The 23,515-nt window shown below is 32.2% G+C and overlaps 1 protein-coding gene across 3 annotated transcripts in view; it reads left to right on the forward strand.

Annotated features, from left to right (window-relative positions):
* Positions 1–23,156, forward strand: part of ATF2 (activating transcription factor 2) — a 70,979-nt gene extending 47,823 nt beyond the window's left edge. For 2 of the 3 annotated variants that reach the window (XM_036237292.1, XM_016134696.2), the window contains 4 exons: positions 3,008–3,157; positions 6,850–7,056; positions 16,053–16,158; positions 20,630–23,156. In XM_036237292.1, coding sequence (XP_036093185.1) covers positions 3,008–3,157; positions 6,850–7,056; positions 16,053–16,158; positions 20,630–20,856 — 690 coding nt within the window. In that variant the 3' untranslated portion in view covers positions 20,857–23,156. The other variant, XM_036237293.1, reaches the window with a different exon arrangement.
* Positions 23,157–23,515: the final 359 nt, after the last annotated feature.

Genomic DNA, 23,515 nt, shown 5'->3' on the forward strand with positions numbered 1-23,515 from the left:
AGCCACTAATGTGATTATTTCCGCTTGTTTGAAAAAAAGAAGAAAAATAAAGAGGAAACAAGGAATCTTATTTCACCTGGATTCTGAAAGATACAATGTATGATGTGGCCTCGAGAATATATTTTACATAATAAAACGTCTTGAGACTAATTCAGTGCTTAAGATAACCCCTAAGTACTTTTTTCTAAATACATTTCTAAAATACACAACTCTCTTGATTGACTCTTTGACATCCCCACCCCCACACTTACGCTAAGAAAATAGAGGCCTCAGTAGCAATTTTTGAAGACATAAGGAAGGTGACATTTGAGAAATCTTTTTACGAGTCAGGTGGTTTTGTATGTTCTATTGAATCCTTACCTTAACCCTACAAGAAAGTTGTTATTACCAGTTTTATAGATAAGGAAACTGTGACTCAAAGATTAAATGATTTGTCCAGAATCACAGACAGTTTGAGGCTGAGTTAAATTCTGAACATAAAGTGTCTTCTCAGCTGTATACAGTATGTACACAAATATATATACAGTATATATTATGTATACTAAACAGCGAAGATACTAGGACTTTACATATTATGGTGCTGTTTGCAATTCATAAAGAAATACTCTGTCAGAAAAGAAGGAAACAACATACCGAACCTTGGGATGGTGTGCCTTTAGCAGTTGCAATATCAGACTTGGCATTCCCGATCCTTTGTGGCTGGCTTCTGAATCATTAAGCCATCTAGCTTCAGATAATATCTTTTGATCATTCCTTGTGTTTTTGAACTAGCTTGATGGCTGTTTGACCTTGGACAAATGTCTTCTGGTTTCCTAACCTGTACAATAGGAATATTGTCATATTAGAAACTCATTGCTAGCACAACAACACTAATGGATCTTAAGTACATTATGCTGAAGGAAAGAAGCTGTATTGAAATGGCTATACACTGTATAATTCTTTTTGTATGGTATTCTGGAAAAGGAAAAACTTTAGGCTTCAGGAAACAGATGAGTGGTTTCCAGGGGCTGGGTGTCTGAGGAGATAGTGACAGGAAAGGAGCATGAGGGAAATTTGGGGGATAATAGAAATGTACTTCATCCTGATTAACGGTTCCATGATTGTGCTTGTTAAAACTCAGAGAACTGTACACTAAAAAGGATTCGTTTTACTGCATGTAATTTATACATCAGTAAAACATTTTTTAAACTACTGACTTTGTTTTTAAAATCATATCCAGAATTTATAATAATTAACAGTAAGGAGAAAGTAGCCATTAACAATTGTCCAAGTGTAAATATTGCCTGAGTGGGAATCTCGGTGATCTTTTCATATATATTCAGTTTTTAAGGGATCTAGATCACTTATAGAAGGTATTAAGATATACATACGTTAAAATAAAGAAACTACGGAGTTTTGAGTAGTTGTAAAATTTTCTAAATTGTTCTTAGTGTGAATGAAAGCAATTATACTAGAATCATTTGGAAGCCTTTTTCAAAACCTCTTCTCTCTTATACCCCTTTCTGCTATATCTAGGGAAGGGAGAGAGAAAATATTGCCAAGAATCTGTTTTTAACATGAAACATCTTGACAGTTATTTACTTCTAGAAAGTTTGGGATGCACTGTATAAACTGCAACACAATTCTCATGCTAATATTTGTAGCCTCCCTCCCCACAAATCTGTGTCTGAGTGTGGATCTTAGGAAAATGTAATGGACTTATTTCTGCATCAGATTTTGTGAGAACAGTTCATTTTGGACTATACTTCAGTTATTAAGAGCAGTATCAGTAGTAATAGTTCAGTTCTCTCAGGTCCCTGTGGTCTCTTTCATTGCTAAGATTCAATGATATGATTATCTTGTGCTAATTATTTTAGATTTACAGATCATAACAATAAGACTACCCCAAAAATCACATGTGCTATTTTCACCAAAGAAACCTATTTCTGTTTATTAGAAAATATTTACCACGTAGCAAATCAGTGTACCAATTGCTAAAAGGGATGCAAAGAAATATAAGGCAATGTCTGCTCTTGAAAAGCTTAAGGAGATAATATTTTCACGTAAGACATGTTTTTGCTGATAGAATAATAAACTTTATTCAAATTGTGTCCTTAAAAAGAGGTAGCTATATACATCTAGGGCCTCATTCTAGTACTAAATTTGTCATACTCTGACAGTGGGTCAGGTACAATCCAGTTGACTGGCAAAATTGAAACAAAGTGGAAGGCATCTTGGAACTAGATCTGCCTACTGAAGAAAGAGAAGCCATAAGAGAAGCAAAACTGCTATAGGTTCTCAGAGGAGGTTGAGTTTGACTGTATAGTAGCCTAAAAATCACAAGCAGAAATCAGATAGGCCCAAACCTGAAAAAGAAGAGATTTAGGTCTAAGATTCTAAGAGCCTGAGAATATTGGGATATAGCAGCAGTCCCCAACCTTTTTGGCTCCAGGAACTTGTACTATGAGACTCTAATGCCTGATGATCTGATGTGGAGCTGAGGCAATGATGCTAGCACTGGGTAGAAGCTACAAATACAGATGAAGCTTTGCTTAGTAGCCTGCTGCTCACCACCTGCTGGTGGCCCAGTTCCTAACAGGCCACTGACGGATACCAGTCGATGGCTCAGAGGTTGGGAACCCCTAGGATATAGGATCCAGGAATGAGATGGGGAAAAAAATAGATTAAAGTCTACATAATTAACTTATGTTGCTTATTTGAGTTGAACAAACTATTTTTGGTCAATAGTGTTTTTGTCACTTTTCTCGATTAGGAACAGCAAAGTATAGAATCGTCTACTAATACTAGAAAGACTCAGGGAAGATTTCCAAAGTCCTTTTGTTTATCGTATTGATATTTATAGTCTCAAGAACTCAGTGAATTATGATAAATAAAAACTTAATTTTAAAGCTGAATGAATTTATGGATTCCTTAACAAATATCTTTTTTGGTTAGCCAAAGAATGTATTAGGAGTTGGATTTGGGTGGAAAGCAGAGAACATTTTTTTAATTGCCGTTTGCATTTTAGAGATTAAAAGCTGCTTTGACTCAGCAACATCCTCCTGTTACCAATGGCGATACTGTCAAAGGTCATAGTAGTGGATTGGTTAGGACTCAATCAGAGGAATCTCGACCACAGTCATTACAACAGCCAGCTACATCCACTACAGAAACTCCGGTATGTGTGTTGTTTTTATCATTCAACCTTCTTATCCTTAAAAAAACAAATACAGTGTAACTTAAATGACTATTTACTCTGAAAAAAATTATTTCTGGTCATATTATGAAAGTATATCAGATGACTTAGGAAAAGGTAGTTTAATCTAAAAGTATTGATGTTAAATAAAGTCAGTCCAGTCTGACAGTCCATCGAGCAATTATCACTAAATAAAATACCCTGTATGGTAATTTGGTCTGACAAGGCACAATATCCATCACTACTTTGTCAAAAGAAACATTTTTTTGTTGATTGTATTCAAGTAGTGTACATATGTATGATATTACTAACATAATCAAAATGATTCTTTAATTAAAAGGTACGAAACATCACCAAAAGAAAAAATATGCTTTATGGTAGCCGTTTGTATTAGGGGCCTTTTCACTTATCTCTAGTTTGTGACTGCTTATTAGATGATTGATATTTCTATATGTTTGCAGTATGTTTCTGTTAAATGTTTCAGAACTCTAGATCTTTTATCTTCTATATTTAAAGAATGTTAGCATTGGCATTAAAAAGCAAAACTTTCTATTTAAAGAAACACAGAAAACAACAAGTTTTAAAATGCCTCCTAAGCATAGGTATTTAGGTAATTATATTTTATATTTACAAAACTTAAAGTGGAATATAGTTCTTATCCACTAAACAACCTTAAGTGTCCAAGAGAGGACACTTAAGTGAGTGAGTGTGTTTTATGTCATAATTCAGGGGTTAGCAAACTACCTCATGGGCCAAATAAAGCCCAGGACTGTTTTGTATGGTCTGCAAGCTAAATATGATTTTTACAGTTTTAAAAGTTTATTTAAAAGAAGTAAATACAGTTATTTCCTTTTACTAACTATAGCTTCCCTGGATCTAATTTTTTATTTATATCTTTTTATTTTATTGTATTAAATGAAGTAGAATGAATGAATCAATAAAAGGAGGGAGAGAAGGAGATCATGTTTCTAATTAGCCTCACATCCTTGTTAGATGTAAAAATATACAAATGTAACTCTGTAACAAAACACTTTCTGCTTATAATACTCGTGATTAGATTTTGCTATAATAACCAAAGTTAAAAAAAAAAGAAAACAATTTAAAAAAGTCAATCCCAGTGTTAGCATTGGCATTAAAAAGTAAAACTTTCTTTTAGGGGTGTCTCCATAGTGTAGTGGTTAGTACATCTGCTTTACACATAGAAGGTCCTGGATTTGCACCCCAGGTGGAGCCATGGACCATACCCTGGGTGCTCCAGGTCCCAGGTGTACACTGCAAGTGTGTTGGAGGAGATGCCCTGCCTTTAGAGATCCAGTTCTTAACGGGAAACAGCAACATCCATAGGTCAGGGGTGGAAGTAGGGGATGGGGGGAGAATCAAAGAGGGATGAAAAAAAAAAAAACTTTCTTTTAAAGAAACACAGGTAAGTTTTTTTATAAAAACTTTTTAGAAAAACAACTATTCTCTCCTATTCAGCCAAATGAGTAAATGAAAAAAGAAAAACTGCTATTATCAATAAGTTAAGATGAAGAAAAGAATACTTCAAGGTTGCCATTCTTGAAGCCAGCCATAGAAATATTTTTCTAAAAGATTGAATTGCAATTATGTACATAAAATAGACAGTCTAACACTTTATCCTTATTACAATTAAAATAGAGTATAAATAGCAATACTCATAATTTTCAGTGTTACTTATTTAGAAAAGGTATTAAATCATAACTTTGTATTTTTTTGGGGGTTCGTAGAATGAGAACTAGTTTGGTGATTTTCCTGCAGAACTTATCTGGAGCTTATATGTAAGATTTTTGCTTATTATATAGATTAGGAGAACATAGAAATTTTATTTGTTCACATCATTTTAAAATGTAATTTTATAGATAAAATATTGTTTCCAGGCTTCTTCTTTGGATCATGCGCCTGTGGCCACAAAGTGCTGTTTCCTTTGCACATTTCTTGTCTCTCATATTCACATGTTCTATGGAACGATTTTGGGATTTGTGAGAGGCTTGGAGATATTGTTCTGTAGTCCTAGATGCTAGATAATATATGAAGATTGCTGTCTCTGGCCGATTTGAGATAACCAGGCTGATCAGTTGAGGGGTGGGGGACGAATTAAAATGAAATCTGAACTCATGGGATTCTACCCACTAGTAAAATGAGGATTAATAATTAGATGGACCTGACCCCTAGAAAAAGATAACCTTAAATTTTAAAAACTCAAGCAAAGCCGAATAGTAATGCACCACGTAACAATGTTTTGGTCATCAATGGACTGCATATACAACGATGGTTTTGTAAGATTGTACTGTCTAGTTACAAGCAAATCTGTGATGAAAAACAGTAACAAACTAAGATTTCTGACAAGAGTGACACCTCCTGAAGAGCCTCAGGCAGGTTGTTTGGGAAGTATTCTAGAAGAAGACATTGTTATCATAGGAGATGACAGCTTCATGTCTGTAATTGCCCTTGAAGACCTTCCAGTGGGATGAGATGGCAGCGATAGTGATAATCTTGACCCTATGCTAATGTATGTGTTTGTGTCTTAGTTTTTAACAAAGTTTTTAAAATAAAAATTTTAATTTTTAAATAGAAAAATGTTTATAAAATAAGGATATAAAGAAAAAATATTCTCGTACAGCTTTACAATGTGTTTTCAGTTTTAAGCTAAGTGTTTTTACAAGAGTCAAAAAGTTTTAAAAGTTTAAAGTTTATAAAGTAAAAAACTTACACTTATAAAGTTTACAGTAATAAACAGTAATGTCCTAGGCCTTCACATTTACTTACCAGTCACTCACTGACTCACCCAGATCAACTTCCAGTCCTGCAAGCTCCACTCATAGGTAAGTGCCCTATACAGGTGTACAATTTTTTATCTTTTATCCTGTATTTTTAGTGTACCTTTTCTGTGCTTAGCAATGTTTAGATACACACATACTTACCATTGTGTTATAGTTGCCTACAGTATTTAGTACAATAACAAACTATATAGGCGTATAGCTTAGGAATAATAGGCTATACCATACAACCTTGGTGTATAGTAGGCTCTACTGTCTAGATTTGTGTAAGTACATACTATGATGTTGCCACAGTGATGAAATCACCTAACAATGCATTTCTCAGAATGTATCCCCATCATTAAGTGGCAGCTGAATATATATCAAGATATGTACTTATTTCACTTGTGAATTTTACAGAAATTAATTTTTAAAGAAAATTTACAGATTGATTTAATGCTATTTTTTATTTCAAAAATAACATAGAAAACAGTTTCCCGTAGTGAATTTAAAGAAGTTACTAAATTTTGTACTTTAGTACCTTATCATATAGTACAATTTAATTTTCAGAGGCTTGAATGATACCATAATATATTGAACAATACCATAATGTACTTTTGTTTAAGGATACATTTGGAAAAATATAAGATCTATACATGATCATTTGTGTAGTATTTCAGTTTCTTCATATTATTTCTATATTAATGAAAATATTATAGAAACTTTTAAAAATATTTAATAGCGACAGTGAGAATCTTGTTTTAGCAATGCCCCAAAATACTGATCTATATAATGAAACTTAAGAAATAAAGTTAGCTCTCCCCTTCTGTTCCTCTTTACTACCTGTTAATTCACTCACTAGATACAAATAGAAAACACTTCCATTTATGTTTATTATAGGCTTCTCCAGCTCACACGACTCCACAGACCCAAAATACAAGTGGGCGTCGAAGAAGAGCAGCTAATGAAGATCCTGATGAAAAAAGGAGGAAGTTTCTAGAGAGAAATAGAGCAGCAGCTTCAAGATGCCGACAAAAAAGGAAAGTCTGGGTTCAGTCTTTAGAGAAGAAAGCAGAAGACTTGAGCTCATTAAATGGGCAACTGCAGGTATGGTTCATATATGTACATTTTATTTATTTTTAATAATCGTGAAAATATCTCTTCCTTGTTTTTTGCTAGTTAGTCATCTAGACATTTTAGGACACAATATTGGATGGGTTTAGAACCTGTAGTAAAGCATAGTTTTATAAACCTATTTGAATCCTGAGATGAAGTAATATAAAACTTTCAGTACTCATACAACGAAGAATTTTAAATTTAAGTGTTTAATCGTGAAGTACAAAAGTACTTAAACTATCTGGCATAAACTTTATCAAGTTGTTATATAAAGTCAGACACTCTTAAAATTAAAAATAACACTGGTATATCATTGGTTTATGTCATAGCTATAAAATTGCTTCAGTATCAGTCTTGTTTTTAAGTTCTTTTGTTCTTTGAATTATAAATTTTGTTTATTTAAAGTGAATAGTGCCAGATTGATAGCTTTGGAAATTGAGAGACTAATTATTCACAGAGCAGGTACAATATGACCAGTGGCAGTAGAAATCATTTCATACTGCCTACCAATAGGCCTCAGAAAAGTTTCTTAGGAACCTCATAGGGTATAAAGATGTTAAGGCTCCTTCCCATTCAGTCTTTGATAAGATTACCAATGATAGTATGAGGGCAGCACCAAGTCTGTTTCCTTCCTTCTATTTTTCTTTCTTTCTTTTGTTTTAAAAAAAGTTTTAATGTTTCTAGTAAAATCTTCTAAACTACCAATTGATAACCGTCAATGAGAAAATTGATATTAATGAATTGTAGTTGTTATTGGTCAGTCTTCTGAGTTAATTCATTCCCAGTTAAAAACAGATTTTTCTATATCACCATAATTTTTGATGAGACCTACTCTCTTCTCAAATCTGTCTTTAAAGAAGTCACCAATATAAATATCTGTTTAAATGCTTGGGAAAAGGTTTTTACCATCAAGAATAGCATTTAACCTAATATAAATTTTGTAACAAATTTTTCATACATGAGACAAACATCTTTTAAAATTACGTTGTGCTTTGAATATTGATATGTTAGCTTTCAAATAAATTGTCTTGCAAAACATTTTAACCATTCAGAAAAAATTTAAACATGATTTACCATATCACAAAGACTTCAAATATATACTTATATATTAGGGTAGGGTAAGAAATTATGATATCATCTGGTAAATGAGGTCTTAATTCAAGAACTATTTTCATAGTTTTTTAGAAATAAACTTGTAAATTTTTTGCTCAAATTGAAACAGACTGTAGGTACCATTTTATTTATACACTATAAAAATGACTTTTCTATCAAGTTTCTTTGTTAAAATATTAACTTCTTAAAAACTATTTTGACAATTTCTTATAACTATTTTTTAATCATTACATGTTCAAATAGTATTTATATCATATTAACGGAGTGATTTAGATGAACCTATTATTTTCTTTCTGTTCTTAACAAAAGCATTCTACTAAATGACTTGGCTATTTTATAGTTTTATGACATTAAACATACCATGCTTTGTTAGTCTCAGTTTCCTTACACATTGAATACATGCTAGTCTACTTCTCTGGGTTGTTGCATAAATCAGTTGAATTAGAATGAATGCAAGTATTTTTAAGTGCATAAATTTTTAATTGTAATAAGGTAAGTTTATCAGTGTTTCTTTTTAATTTGACTTATTATGCTTTTTTAAGAAGTAAAAAATGTCTGCAAACTAAACTGGTATGTAAATATATAGTCTCATTTACAGGATCTCATGTCTTCTCTACCATAAAAACTATGATAAAAATGTCATCATAAAATGTGTTACATTTTTATATTTCCTAAGTGAAGTAGAAATTTCTTGTGTGGGGGAATAAAGGCAAGATTTACCATCAAGGTGAAAGTTAGCTACCACATCATTTTCAAAGCATGAAACTTTAAAATAAAAGTCAAATTCAGAAAATTACTAAATTAACTAAAGTCATATTCAGCTGTAGAGCTTAATACCTCAAGTTACAAACAGAACAAGTAAATCAGTATTTTTAATCATTAAAAACTAAGTGATAATGGCATAATAGATAGATAAGAAAGGGTTCTCACTTTTAAAGGGGATACCAAAATATGAAGATAGGTGAAATGATGTGTTCTCAGGGTTTTCTTTAAAATACTTCTGCAAAAAAGGATAAGTCCATCTGTAATTATTAGCCTGGCAAATGTCTATAATAGATTGTTGTAGGCAAAAAGAAAAGTTACTGGAAACAGCCCAAATGTTCATCAGTGGATGAACAAATAAGTAGTAATATATATACAGTGGAATATTAGCCATAAAAAAGGATTTAAACTACATGCTACAATGTGGATGAACCTCCAAACATGCTTAAGTGGAAGAAGGTAGACACAAAGTCATATTATTATATGATTCCATTTATACAAAATATTTAGAACAGATAAATCCGTAGAGACAAAATGCAAATTGGTCATCGCTAGGCCCTGGGGGGAGAAGGAATGAGAGCGCAACTGATTAATGGATGAGGGATTTCATTTTGGAGTGACAGAAGTGTACTAAAACTGATTTGTTCACTTTTAAATGGTTAATTCTGTATTATGGGACTTTCACTTCAAGAACTGTATTACTCAATAAAAAGTTGTTAGTTGCATACCAAAATGTATACCATGAATGTTTTTCATTAATAAAAGGTTTATAGTTGAGTTAGATGGATAAACATGTATAGATATGGAAATCGATACAGAAACGAAACCCTAAATATAAGTAAAATTTTAGGAACGACACATACTAAGATGTAACAATGGTAAAAGAGAGGGTGTTGAGAAGCATGGATGGTTTGGAAAGAAAAAGTAACTTTAGTTATGACTTTCTCTATTATTTCAAGTGGTGGATATGTGATTTTTATTTTTAATTTTTATTTTAACTTTTGTTCTTTGTTAGATAAAAAGGTTTTAAATAGTTAAGTGACAGGTTATAGTTTTCAGAGTGTGAAGAGTTAACATGCTTTTAGTAGATTCAGGGGAAAATTTTTTTCAGTCTGCCAATAGCAAAACTACTAGCTGTGAAGAACAGAATGACTTGTATAGAAAATTGAATGTAAAAGAAATAATTAAACTCTAATGTGAAAACATTCATCAGTTCTACATTTTTAAAATAATCCTTCACGTGACATATAGGCTTAACTGATCAGTATAGTGGGCAGTAATGACCCATGATTACTTATATATAATAAAACATTTAATGAATGTGGAGGTATAACTTATCTATATTAGATTTAAAGGAAATATTGCTTATTTAACCTTATTGCCCTACTCCCTGAATTTAATTATATTTTAGCTTTCCGAAATCATTGCTATAAAAGCAATTTCATTAAATCGTATTAGAGACATTTATGGTAATCTAGATCAAGAATTGGATACTATTGGTTATAAAGTATTAAATTTTTAAGGTGATACACATGACTTTGTTGTCTTTTACTTGAAATGGTTTTTAACAGCTCTTTATGGCTTCAGCTTTCAATTATATTCATTTTGATGGGTTTCAGCCTTCTCTTTACTAACTTCTCTTTACTAGCTCCTTAACAATTACTCTGTGTATAAAACTTGGAGATTTTTTTTGTAGATTTTGTCTTTAATACTTAGGTATTGCAAAGTGTATGTGGAGTAGAAACTCAGTAGAAGCATTCTTTGATAGCTGGATGTGTTTGGAACTTGCACTTATCAATTAATGATATGGAAAAGGTTTTATTTGTTGGTTCATTGACTTAAAGGGAATAGGATCAAATCTTTAGCATTTATCACTTCAAATAAAAAGGAATAACAACAGTTTAAGATGTTGTACAGTGCCTGTTGTAACCCATTTCCCCTTTGCCCTGTCAACACTCGCTGATGGTGCGATGGTGCTTGCAGCAGCAACATTTACCCAGAGATAACTTGTGGACTGCAGTCCTGACCTTACTCCCAAAATTTCCCACGAAATATCTTGCATCACTCTAGTATATGGGTAGTCTTTGGAAACAAGCGAAATCATTCTATTTATAGCATTCTGTTTTTAGTAGTGATATTTCCATTTACAAAATATAGTAATTCTCAGTCGCCGAAAATGTCAAATCCTAGAAAAGGTGGCATTCCTACATATGATGTTAACATTGTTTTAGAACAGCCAGAGATTCATTTGATAAATCCAATTTCTGTTACAGTAGGATTAGAGACAAATTCTGTTCAGAAGTAACTCCAAGAACAGTTATATTTACATTGAAAACCAGTCAGATTTGCTTCAGGTTCAAAGAGCATTTTTCTGTAAAATTAAATTAACTGTGACAGCAAGCTACACTTTTTTTTTTTTCTAAACATGAAATGTGTTAATTCCTGGAAAATTATCTTGTGATATAACCATCTTTCTTTTTTTATCCCTGAGTTTTTAACTCTGTTGTAGAGGGGGCAAAAGGGTAAGAGTGATGCCACCTCAATCTCTTGCATTTTATTAAGAGTTTGAGACCTAGCACTCCTTTTTACTAGCCTTTACTAAAAATCTTTCTGCGGCTTTAATTTCCTATCTGTTGAAGTCATAGAATACTATTATGAAGATCAAATGAGAGAGGATATTAAAAAGTGTATTATAACTATACTACACAAATACCATTTATTTATTATTCTGTCATTAACTATTTGTTATGTGCAGAGCATTTTATTAGACACAGGGGATATAATAGTGTAAAAGACATTGTCCTTGCACTTACAGAATTTGTGGCCTAGCAGAGGAGACAGACATGAAAGAAGTAAAGTATGAGAAAAGGAGAAGAGTCATTACCATTCCTAAATTTATGGCCAGATATCAATGAAAAGTTTTGATTGATTAATCAGTTGGCTGCCTTGTCATGATTTTATCAGTCTGATCTGCTACAGGTAAACTGTAAAAATATTATTTGTTCATTAGTATGTAATTAATTTTTGAGTAGCTACAAATACAGTGGAGCAATAGTAAAACAATGCCAAGATAATTTACATTTTATTTTAGGCTGGAATATTTTTTCAGCATCTGCTTTATCTTACCAAATATGTTTTACTTTGATATTTAAAAATCAATAATTGCTCATATTTGAATGGGACTTTGATGTTTTCAAAATGTTTTCATGTCCCTTATTTCACTTTGTCTTCAAAATGATCCAGCATATACTTAACATATTCTGTAAATATACTAACAAATAGATATAATACTACAAAATGGGCTCTGCAGACTGAATCCAATTAAAATTCAGTCTAAAATAATCCACAGAGTAGTTAGTATAGGTGTAAATATTCCTTATTTTCATTTAATATCAGTGTCTCTTTATGGCCTAATTTTTATCCCCTTACGAGTCCTTTGGCTTAGGCAAACTGATTTTATATTTTTATATAAATACAAATAAGTACAAATTTATCCGTTACTGCTTTCAGATAAGGTTTCTGTAGAATCTTCAATTTTCTCATTATGTGTATGTAGGCTTTTCTCTGATTCTGCCTGTCTTCTGATTTTTCTTCATAGAAAAATTGTAGAATTAAAGTCATGATTAATATACCCATTTTATCTAAATGTTGTTAATATTGTCATGCCTTTCCTCTATACTAATGGAAGTGAGCCTACAATTCATGAATGTTTGGGTTAATTTGTCAAATTTTACTACATTTGTCATACATGACTTAAAAACTTCTAGGTTTAAGCCTCTTCTGCATAATTCAGTTATAAGACCTTTACCGGCGTAATCCTCCTGTTTTCAACCTCTGCTCGAACTTGATCTTGACCACTAGCCTGTGTTTACACTTAGGGCTTTGTAGCTCAACTAAATCTACTTCCTTCAAAAATTGGCCCACTCTTATTCCTAGTCAGCACTCCAACTTTGCAGTATTTCTCTCAGTCCCAATTCCTTGCTAATAATATGTTCCATATGCTGCTTTCAGTCTAGGGCTGATAGCAGCTTTCAAAGGTATCAGATATTAGGATATAATAATAATGTAGACTGTTAATTTAACCTTTTAGTCAAAAGCCAGTTGAGATTCAAGATCATTAGGAAAACCTTTTATCATTGTAAAATATTTTAGATCAGGATGTTGTAAAAGATTGGACAGAATTTGTATTGAGCATACCTTGAATTTGTTTTTTTTTTTCTTACCAATTCTGTAATTTAAAAGGTATAGGGGAAAAATTCAATTATTTGAATTTTGGGTAAAGATCAGCGGCATAGTTGTGTATTGCAGGGGTACCCAACCTCCCCACCCTCATGGCCTCACAGCAGGAGATGAGCTCAGGAAAGCAAGCAAAGCTTCATTTGGCAAAGCTTCATCTGTATTTGCAGCCGCTGGCTCCCCAGTGTTAGCATCACAGCCTCAGCTCCACTTCAGATCATCAGGCATTAGATTCTCCTAGGAGCACCAGTCACTAGTGCCAAAAAGGTTGGGGACCACTGGTATATTGTATCTTTTAGGTAGATATAAATTATATTAAAATGTTCAAAAAATGTTAGTTTCTTCCTCCTTTACCTGGTCTTTTCAATTGTTTGCTCCAATCATGTACCTTCATCTCTTCAGTCCTTATGTTCATTACCTATTGTTAACTAGTGACATCATCACATTTTTTTCATTTGTTAATGGACCAGGTAGTAGTCTAATTAGATGTACAGCCATAATACCACCAACTGTTAAGTTTGAAATATAGAACTTGATGGTCCATTTATCAGTTTCAAACCTGCCTATTTACAGAGAGATTTTTAATCTATATTATCAATTCTTGTGTATCAATTTAATCAATTCGTGACTGCTCTCTGAAATTTTATCTAATACAGCATTTTGTTTCATAATATGGTTTATTATGAATGTCTATATAGAGTATTTAGGAGAAAAGACATTTTTTATTTTTAAGATGTTGGTGCTGTAAAATGTGCCGATTTTCATTTCATGACTGAGAAAATTAACAGTATAGCTGTGTTGGTGAGGTTATTGGCATAAATAATGAAATTAGGACCTCTGGATGTTTTTACATTAAGCTATTTCACTTCACTGTCTTTGATATTTTTAGCCCCTGGACATAGAATTACCATGGTCCTCTCTAAATATAACTGTGTACTCAGTCTGTGCCAGGCTGTGTGCTATATAAGCTCTGGGGAAACTAAGAGCAAGATAATCCCTTCCCTTGAGAAAATCCCCATCTACCAGAGGTGGCAAACAAGTAAACCTTCAAATTGCAATCCATTGTGCTAAGTACTGGGTAAATACACACATGTACATGAATAAGTGAGTGTGGGAGCACAGAAATTAGATGCCTAACTTCTTTTCCTATGCAAATTTTACTGTACTGAGTTGATTCTTAAATATGAGTGAAATAATTAGAAAGGCAAAAAGAAAGATTTTCTAGGTAGAGATAACAGTTACATATTTAGCCATATGAAATTTCTGTTTTTATAGGTAAAAATGTTTAAATATTATTTCATAGGTTCAAACTAATGTGAAGGGTGGTCACAGGTACCAGATTATAAAACAATGTGTACACTCGACTACTATAAGTACATATCTAGGCCTAATTTTATATTACGGAATTGAGATAAACTTAAAGATGTGACTCTCAAAGTCAAGAATATGCAGCAGACATTGTTTTGGATGTTATATGTTGGATTGTTCTTTACATGGTTTCTCATCAGGACTGCTGTTAATAAAGAACTGTAATTGGTGGCATTGACATTAATCGCTACAATATTTTGTAGAGATGAGTTTTCTAAATAAGTTTATTTTTAAAGCAAAACTTTAAAGTATTTCCTTTTGTACTTCGATCACTGTAAAACCATTGTCTCAAATACAATATTCTAAACATAACTTAACCTTTCTATTAATGGTTCAGAGTTATTATGAGCATCAATTTTTGTTCTGTGCTCTAATACAGTGTTGCCGTTCATTATATTGGGGTGTAAGGAACTATTTGACCCAACAGACTTGCCTTGAGATTGCCTTACTTTTATTCTTTTGATTTTTATGTTTATCATTAATCAAGCCTAATGAGTCTATTCTGCTAAATTATTTTACATTCAGCTTTCTGGTTAAGAAAGTAGGAATGGAAAATGAAGTTCCTGAGCTTTTACATACACCTATTTGCTCTATTTCTTCATTTAATTTTGGGTTCATGGATCACATCTGAATGGTTAAAATTTAATGTAAGTCCAAATAAGTGGTTTGTAAATTAAGATTTTTCTGTTACCAATTAATTAAATTGATATTATTTCTAACTCTTGAGTACTGGTAATTATCACGAATTTGTGTTTTTAATATTTGGTGTGACCCAAAGAAATCACCTGGCCTCTCTTCATTTGAAATGTTTACAGGTATTCTTCCTGGTTAATGCATACAAAACAGAATCTGAAGTGCTCTTTCTGTAATAAGAAATAGGACAAATCACCATTGATTTTTCATTTAGATGTGTACAAATTGCCTAGGTCAAAGACAACTAAGTCATTTACACATTACATCTACTAAATTGGTTTTATGTCCAGCACAGTGCCTTAAAAGCATTTTAGGTATCCATGATTCTTTGGTTATTTTGTTTCCCACATGGAGCTTTTCTTAGTTTCTAGAAAACTAGAAACTTGCTTAATTGAATTTTCAGGATAAGTTTTTCATTTTTAAGTGAATAGAGTGAGTGAAAAGTTATTCTGACTCCCTCGATGTTTCTAATTTTTTCACATAATCAAAAGAGCATATAATACATACAAAATAAAAATACCTTGAACAGGTAACCTGTAGTATGTAAGCAGTCACAAGGCAGATGGAAAGGTAAAAACTTTGACATATGCTATCTCGTCGCGGTGTTATCCTCTGTAAATTTTTATAAAAGTTGCATTTTTGTACAAATGCTAAAATATAAAAATTGATATGTATTGATGAAAAATATTTAAGCAGTTATTCCTTGATATTCTGTTAAAGATGTTCTGTTTTCATATCTTGATTTTCACTTGTTTTAAGCAGTAAGAAATGTTTAATCTGATGCTGGTAAGGTACATAAGTTGTTTCTTCTTCAGAGTGAAGTCACCCTGCTGAGAAATGAAGTGGCACAGCTGAAACAGCTTCTTCTGGCTCATAAAGATTGCCCTGTAACCGCCATGCAGAAGAAATCTGGCTATCACAGTGAGTAATGTTCCATTACCTATAGCCTTAGGCTACATCAGTGAAATACTGCCAGAGTGAACCAAGCTACCATTAAAAAAATGGAGACTGCATTGCTAATATTTAATATTAATTATCAGAACTTCTACAAGGTTATTATGGAATTGGAATATACCTCTTAGAATCTAGAATTTTTGAATTTTCCTGTTTCTAGCTTTTTTTAGGGATTTCTATAGATCAAAATGAGTTAGTTAATAATTTAAAATGTACTGTATTGCTGATTATTTTGTTTTATTTTCCCAGTGTAACACTGTCTTAGATTGACTGAAACACTACTTTTCCAGCCTCTATTCAGTTAATGATGTATATTTTTTAAATCCACTCTGTTCACTTAATAATATATGTTTATAGTATCAGACGCTATCATTCTTTCTTAGTTATCAACATTGTGCCGTGTTTTCGTTAGGAATCTTTATATTGAGTCTTCTAGTTAATCATAAAAAGGCTAAAATAGAACACTATTGTCTGTTTGTAAGTTTCCTCTTAAATGTTTTCCCCCAAAACAAGAGTCTTCTATTTTCAGCATTTTAAAGGTTAATTGTGCTTTTTCCTTCTTGTAATGTCCTTCTTTTTGATAAGATGCACTATGTTGGAACCAGCTGTTACTCTTGAATAAATGGCCAATTTTGTCCATTGTACACAAATTTGTAACAAATAACAGAGCTAGGAATGCATTAAGCAACATTCATAATATATAACCCATAGCTTTCATTTTTATGATTTAGTGGTATTTCAGGATATTTGTAAATGTGAAGATTGTTTCAACCATATGTATCCACTTTATTTTAATTTGCCAGTGTCAGTAATTCAAAAGAAAGAAACATTTTGTATTGGATGCAAACAGTTCCTCAGGTGCTCACGATAAAACTTAATGGCCACCATCTTTACTTGTAGTCATTGTAAGCAGTTTCATCAGAATGGGCAATATTTTTTAATTTAAAAGATTCAGTAGATTTAGCAGCTCTCTATTGCCATATATATTTAGAACATTGATTTTTGTCAGTTTTGAGCAAATAAATCTGTCCTTTGATATCTAGTCATTCCGACAGGATGGTGAAACACATTGTGGAGTAAATTGGAACCATATAGAAATATGTTTGGGGTTTGTATTAACAATGATTGCTGCAGGGATGAGGCCATTATGTCTCCCATCTGACTTAACAACATAATTTCCTATAGAAGCTACTGAGTTTAGCATTATGCATACATGATTTTAACAAGAGAGCTGTCTTGAATTTGGATAGCTCAAATTGGATATCTCTGATTCTATAAAATTAGAAAATTAACTCTTAAATTGCATTCAATTCAAAATTATCTGCAATTTTTAAATCTTAAATAATTTATTGTATAATCCTAAAAGTTTTATCTATTATTATCTAGGCAGTATATGTTCAGCCAATGCAGGCTAATTTTTAATTTTAAGCATGATTTATAAAGGTATTTTTAAGTATATAGATGTATGGGTTTATGTATTATAATCTAAAATAAACTGACGGAAAATCTTGACTAATAAGTTTTTGGTGAACATATATCATACTTGATTGTGAGAATGCAAGACATTTTGAATAAGACATTTTTGGTATTCAAAACTACTCTTGCCTTTGTTCCTGTCTAGTCATCTAGATAATTGAATTAACTGAAGTATAGTTCTAGCCTAAAATTCTCTTCAGCTCTTGGGAGATAATTGGATTCTGTAGAAATTTTAAAGTAATTTCTATCTTCAAATTTGAAGTCTTTGGAAAAAAAATCTGACTTCCGTTGTTTAATAGTCAAGATAAATGTAGAAATTGACTAAGGGAATATTTAAATCTTATAGAAAATAGGGGGAAATTACAAATACCTAACCCTTTTCATCATGTTGCATACAATTGCCAGTGGTAGTGAGCTATAGTACTAGTTAACTCTTTCCTCTTTCAAAACATTTGTGAAAGAAAACTAAGGTTTAGTAGAAATTAAGGACTATTACAAAGTCTTACAATAAAGGTGACAGTATAAAAACACACTGTGTCATAGAGTCTCAGTTTTAACATTCAAAGTCCTGCATCCTAGGAAACCCCTTCGTCATAGGAAAACCATGACAATTGGCACTTTAACAGTTATATATTATAAAACATGAATGAAAATATGAATACATTCTAAATCTTTGGGTTCCATGAAGAATAAAGCACAAGAGTGATCTTATTGCCATTGATTCATATTCTGTAGATCTCTGGACATAAGTAAAATTGTGTTATAGTTATTTAGTTTCTATAATCATAAGTGAGAAGGAAAGCTTCTTGGGTCCTAAATGTAGTTGAGAGCTTATATTTTCAGTACTGAACATATTCAGTGTGAATATATTCAGAGAGAGTGCATTGCCAAGCAGCTGGTTTCTGTTAATTTACATAGGGCTGAAAATGGACCTTGGAGTGCCTTAAGGTCTCTTGTATTTTCTAGTGCTTGTGATTATACTAGAATCTTACTCACCTCACCCTCTAAAGTGGACATAGGTGCAGATATCACATTATAAAGGTATTTTATGTATAAAATTTGTATTTATAGAATTTATGAGTACCTGATTTTTGGTACAACCTAAAGGTTCGCTTTACCTAATTTTAAAAGACTGGAGATAATCACTTGTCCCTTAGAATTTACTATTTAATTTTGAATCATTGCCTCCACTATGTATTTACATTTCCTTATTCCGCTCATCACAGATCAGCCTCTTTATTTTTGAAAGCTGGTATATTCATGGAACTTAACATTGAGAGAAAGGTCAGTTTGTGTTCCCCTTAAGAAGAGTGGTAAACAGAGAAGGCTTTTTAGTATTCTCTTCAGTTCAACTGTCATTGCTAGTGTTTTCTTTGAACATGTAACTATTGTGTTGTCTATTTAACTGAATTTAAATATTTATAACACTGCTTTATATAATTTTAGAAGAATTACTGATTTTTTTTTTTTTTTTCATATCTGGAGGTCAAAATTTTATCCAGGAGTGTGGTTTTGCATTCATAGCAGATTATAGAGAAGATGGGATTCTATCTCACTATCGTAAAACCTTTTTAAAAATGGATGAATTTGGGGCAACTGTGTTAAAATTCTATAAGAATGACTGTATTTCAGAAAACCCTCAAAATAAGGAATATTATTTGAATAAAAGTTGTCGTTGCTAGGTTCCTCCTCCTCCATCTTCTGCATTATAAATCATAGGATGAGTCCTGCTTCATAGGGTCCATAGTCTTTTAACAATCGTCTTTCAAAATGGGGGCTTAGCCATTGGTAAGAGGCGGCATGCATTCTCAGATTTGATAGAATGCTTGCTTCTTGTCACTTCTAAACACTAAATAAAAATTATTTTAATGCCAAGTGAAAAAAAGCAAAGTGCAAACGAATGTATCCAGTATGATACTGTTTTCAGAATCTTCAATAATAAAACTAAACTATTGTTTAGAGATACATACCTATTTGGCAAAATGTCAAAGAAAAACCAAGGGGGAGTAGTTAACAAAATATGATGGCGATTACTTGTGGTAAGGAGACAAGCTTCCAGGACGCATCAGGGTTATTGGCAGTGTTCTCTTTCTTAAGTTGGGAGTTGGGTTCACAGGTGTTCATGTTATCACATCTCATAACTTACATGCACTGTAATTGTGTGTATGTGTTCTGCATATCAAATTTTTCACTAAATTAAATTATTGGATTTTATTCCATTAAAATGAGAAAGATATAGGAGATTCATTCAAGCCTAAAAATTGGTAGATTTATTTTCATAAATATTTAGAATGCCCTTTTCTAAATATCTTTTCAATTGCAGTATTAGAGTTTTATGTAGATTTTTATTTGAGTCTCAATTCATGCAACTATAACAGCTGGTATTGCTTATTCTCATGTGTATGCATCATTACAGTCAGGTTTTGTAATCATCCATTGCTGCAATAAATGGAAAGTCAGCCAGAATAAATACAGTTTTGGAGACTGTAGAAGGAATAATTTAAAGATATAATTTATATGTAAGAATTCATTTTGCTTATGCATGTGGTTATACATTTTTTTGATCTTTTAATAAGAATGGGATGTTAGGCAAACAGAATGGATTTGTTAAATGTGTTGTTTGATAAGTGTTTGATTATAGCTACAGGAGGCTATCTCCCAAATTCATACCCTGTTTTTTTTCTTACTGCTATTTAGCAAATACTTTTTAGCTCTTTTCTCCGAGGCGCTGGGCACCCAGATGTTTCCATGTGCATGGTTGTGCCTTTGACCTATTGCAAGTAAAATTGCCTACTTCATGACTTATGGCCACCTTTCAGTTACTCAGTGTCCCTCACACCAATGTATCTAAATAACTGATTTTGTAAAATACTTTCTAACATTTCATTCTGTATATTGACTCAACCTATTGAAACATTCTTACAGAAATTTTAAGAAACTAATTTTTCTTTTTTCCACTCAGCTGCTGATAAAGATGATAGTTCAGAAGATCTGTCAGTGCCGAGTAGTCCACATACTGAAGCTATACAGCATAGTTCTGTCAGCACATCCAATGGAGTCAGTTCAACCTCCAAGGCAGAAGCTGTAGCCACTTCAGTCCTCACCCAGATGGCAGACCAGAGTACAGAGCCTGCACTTTCACAGATTGTTATGGCTCCTTCCTCGCAATCACAGCCCTCAGGAAGTTGATTAGAAACCTGCAGTGCAGCCGTTTTAGATACTCATTAGTGACTTCAAAGGGAAATCAAGGAAAGACCAGTTTTCATTTATGCGAAATCTGTGGTTGTACATTTTTTTTTTACTTGAAATTAAATTTGGCTCTAAAGTTGGTGTAGCACCAGTTGATGATCAGACTGAACAGCAGTTTTTAGTCTCTGGAAAAAGACATTTTGCTTTTTTATAAATATTAGATTTATTAATTTTTCTGTGCTCAATGTGTAAATTGTATTATAATTCATCATGGTTTATTTCACCTTTAATTTGGTGGTGTTTTAATAAATGGGGGTGTTACTGAACCTCTCTTCCCACTTCCATTTCTTTTGACCACCTCTTAACCCTCAACTGTGATGGTAATATTGTTCATATCATTTATACCAAAGTTCGGCTTAAGTCCCTATTGACTTTGTAATGTTAAAGTCATAAAGCACTAGCAAGAGAAAGATAGAAATTTGCTTTTACTCTTTTTGCCTTTTATTTTGCACATTACACAAAAGAAAGAACATTAGCGAATACTGTTTAAGTGAGTGAAAAAATGGTAAAAGACATACAGCGCGTTTATGCACACTCTTAATCTGAAACTAAATCAAGATCGTTAATAGTGCATTTTCCTTTTTAAAGATTTTAAGTAAACATGAATTTTGGAATCCTTTTTTTCAAAAATGACTATTTTTCAAGTCTTAAATTCAGTATTTTAAATCTTATGTTTTGAGGCTAATATGAAATTATATAATGTATACAGGGTTATCAGGTATCTAATAATTTTTTGAAATTAAGTTTTTTTTTCTTTTTGCAGATTTCAGGTTATAAACTGAGAAGTTTATGCATAATCAAGTATGGTATGGTTGCCAGAAAAGCCTAAAAATTACTACTTAGAAAATTTAAGACTGTCTACCCCCATTGTCTTGTACTTGCAAGCTAACTTGTACTTATTCTTGTGAAAGCACTGTCATCTTTTAGTAGCAAATTTTGATAACGTTTCTCGTGGGAAAAAAATCAGTATCTATCTTTAGAACAATGTAATTATAATGTGAGAAGCAAGAGTGAGTGTATGTTTGTGTGTGTGTATGTGTGTGTGTGTGTCTTTCAATAGTTTATGCCAGCAATCTTTGCTTGAATGTTTAACGATGCCTTTCAGTGTGATGCTGGCCAATAGATGATTGCAATTTAAAACGTCATTACTGTGCAAGCTTGGATAACTAACATTCCATGATGTAGTTTGTTTCTGATGAGATGATTGTAGGTACACTTTTCTCATTATCCAATCATCTGTGGGATACTGAGTTTTCTAATGTGCCATTATCTATTTTTATTCTGCAGTTATGTTCAAAATACAGTACACTATTTTAAAATAGACTAAATTGTTAAAAATTAAAAAGTAGTAGATGTGTGTAAGAAAACTTTGTAAAATAGTTATGAGTCCTACCCAGTAGCAACTTCTGGCATTCAAGCAGGATTCCATTATGTAAATATCTGTAATGCATTTATAATAAGTTGTGTAGTTTGTTCTGCATCCATACTACACTATTTGCTAAAGTCTCAGTGCCATCTTCTAATGAGACTGACATTTAAAAACCTGTATGGAATATCCTTCATAATTCAAGGAAATATCCCACCTGCCTAAGTTCCAAACTGGGAAACATTCAAATTATACAAATGACATTTCAGGACTTAAGTTATGAAGATAATAGGAATTTTATTGTTTGGCTTATTAAAAATGAGAGCACTTTTAGTTGGTAATACTTCTAAAAAATTTTTTAACTGATTTTATAATTTTAAAGTAATCAATTTATAATCATGATTTTCTCATAATTATGCTAAGGAGTTGATCTCAAAGGCACAAAATATGAATTCTGCAAGAAAGCTATTTTTTATTGTAGTTTGGATGGGCCAGGAAAAGCCTCAATTTTTCTCTGAAGTCCTTCAGTGCATTTTCCTTTCATTTTATTATTTATGCAAGTTAAAGTTCTTTGATAACAGGAATTCTTGCAACTGTAAAATAAAACTACATAGATGTAAGAAGTCATGTAAACGGTTAATCAGCTTACCAACGTTAGCAAAACTTTCATTGTAAATCAGTCTGTACTCAGCAAATAAAAGTCATTATTAGTTGTATAAACACAAATTTCATTTTAACTTTCAAAATGTCACACTACTTCTGTACCTAGCATTTTGAGTCCTTCTATTTGCAATGTTACACAAACTGTACTATTTTCTTTTATGTGCAGTTTGCATGAGTAAACCATCAGAGAATAAATTCTATCTTTAAATTATGTTCATAATTTGCTTATTCTTATCATCACTCGATAATGATATTTTTTTTCCTTCAGGGCACTAATTATCTGAGAAGAACCTGATATTCTTTCTATTTCTGTGATAAAATTTATTCCTTCTCAAAGACTTTTTAACTCCAAGTTGCTCAGGCCTTATTCCTTTTCTCTGCATTCACTTTAAGCCCCATTTATGTACAGTGAATCTTTAATTTATGTCCCTAGCCTGAAACATTCCTTCAGCTTCAGCCACACACAGATCCACTAGCCTTTGGTGTCCCTTAGTACCTGCCTAACAAGACATCTTAAATGTAACATGTCCAACACTGAACTCTTAATCTTCCTCTGCCACCCTACCCTCA

Source organism: Rousettus aegyptiacus, unplaced genomic scaffold (assembly GCF_014176215.1).
Source record: "Rousettus aegyptiacus isolate mRouAeg1 unplaced genomic scaffold, mRouAeg1.p scaffold_m13_p_2, whole genome shotgun sequence".
Taxonomy (NCBI): domain Eukaryota; kingdom Metazoa; phylum Chordata; class Mammalia; order Chiroptera; family Pteropodidae; genus Rousettus; species Rousettus aegyptiacus.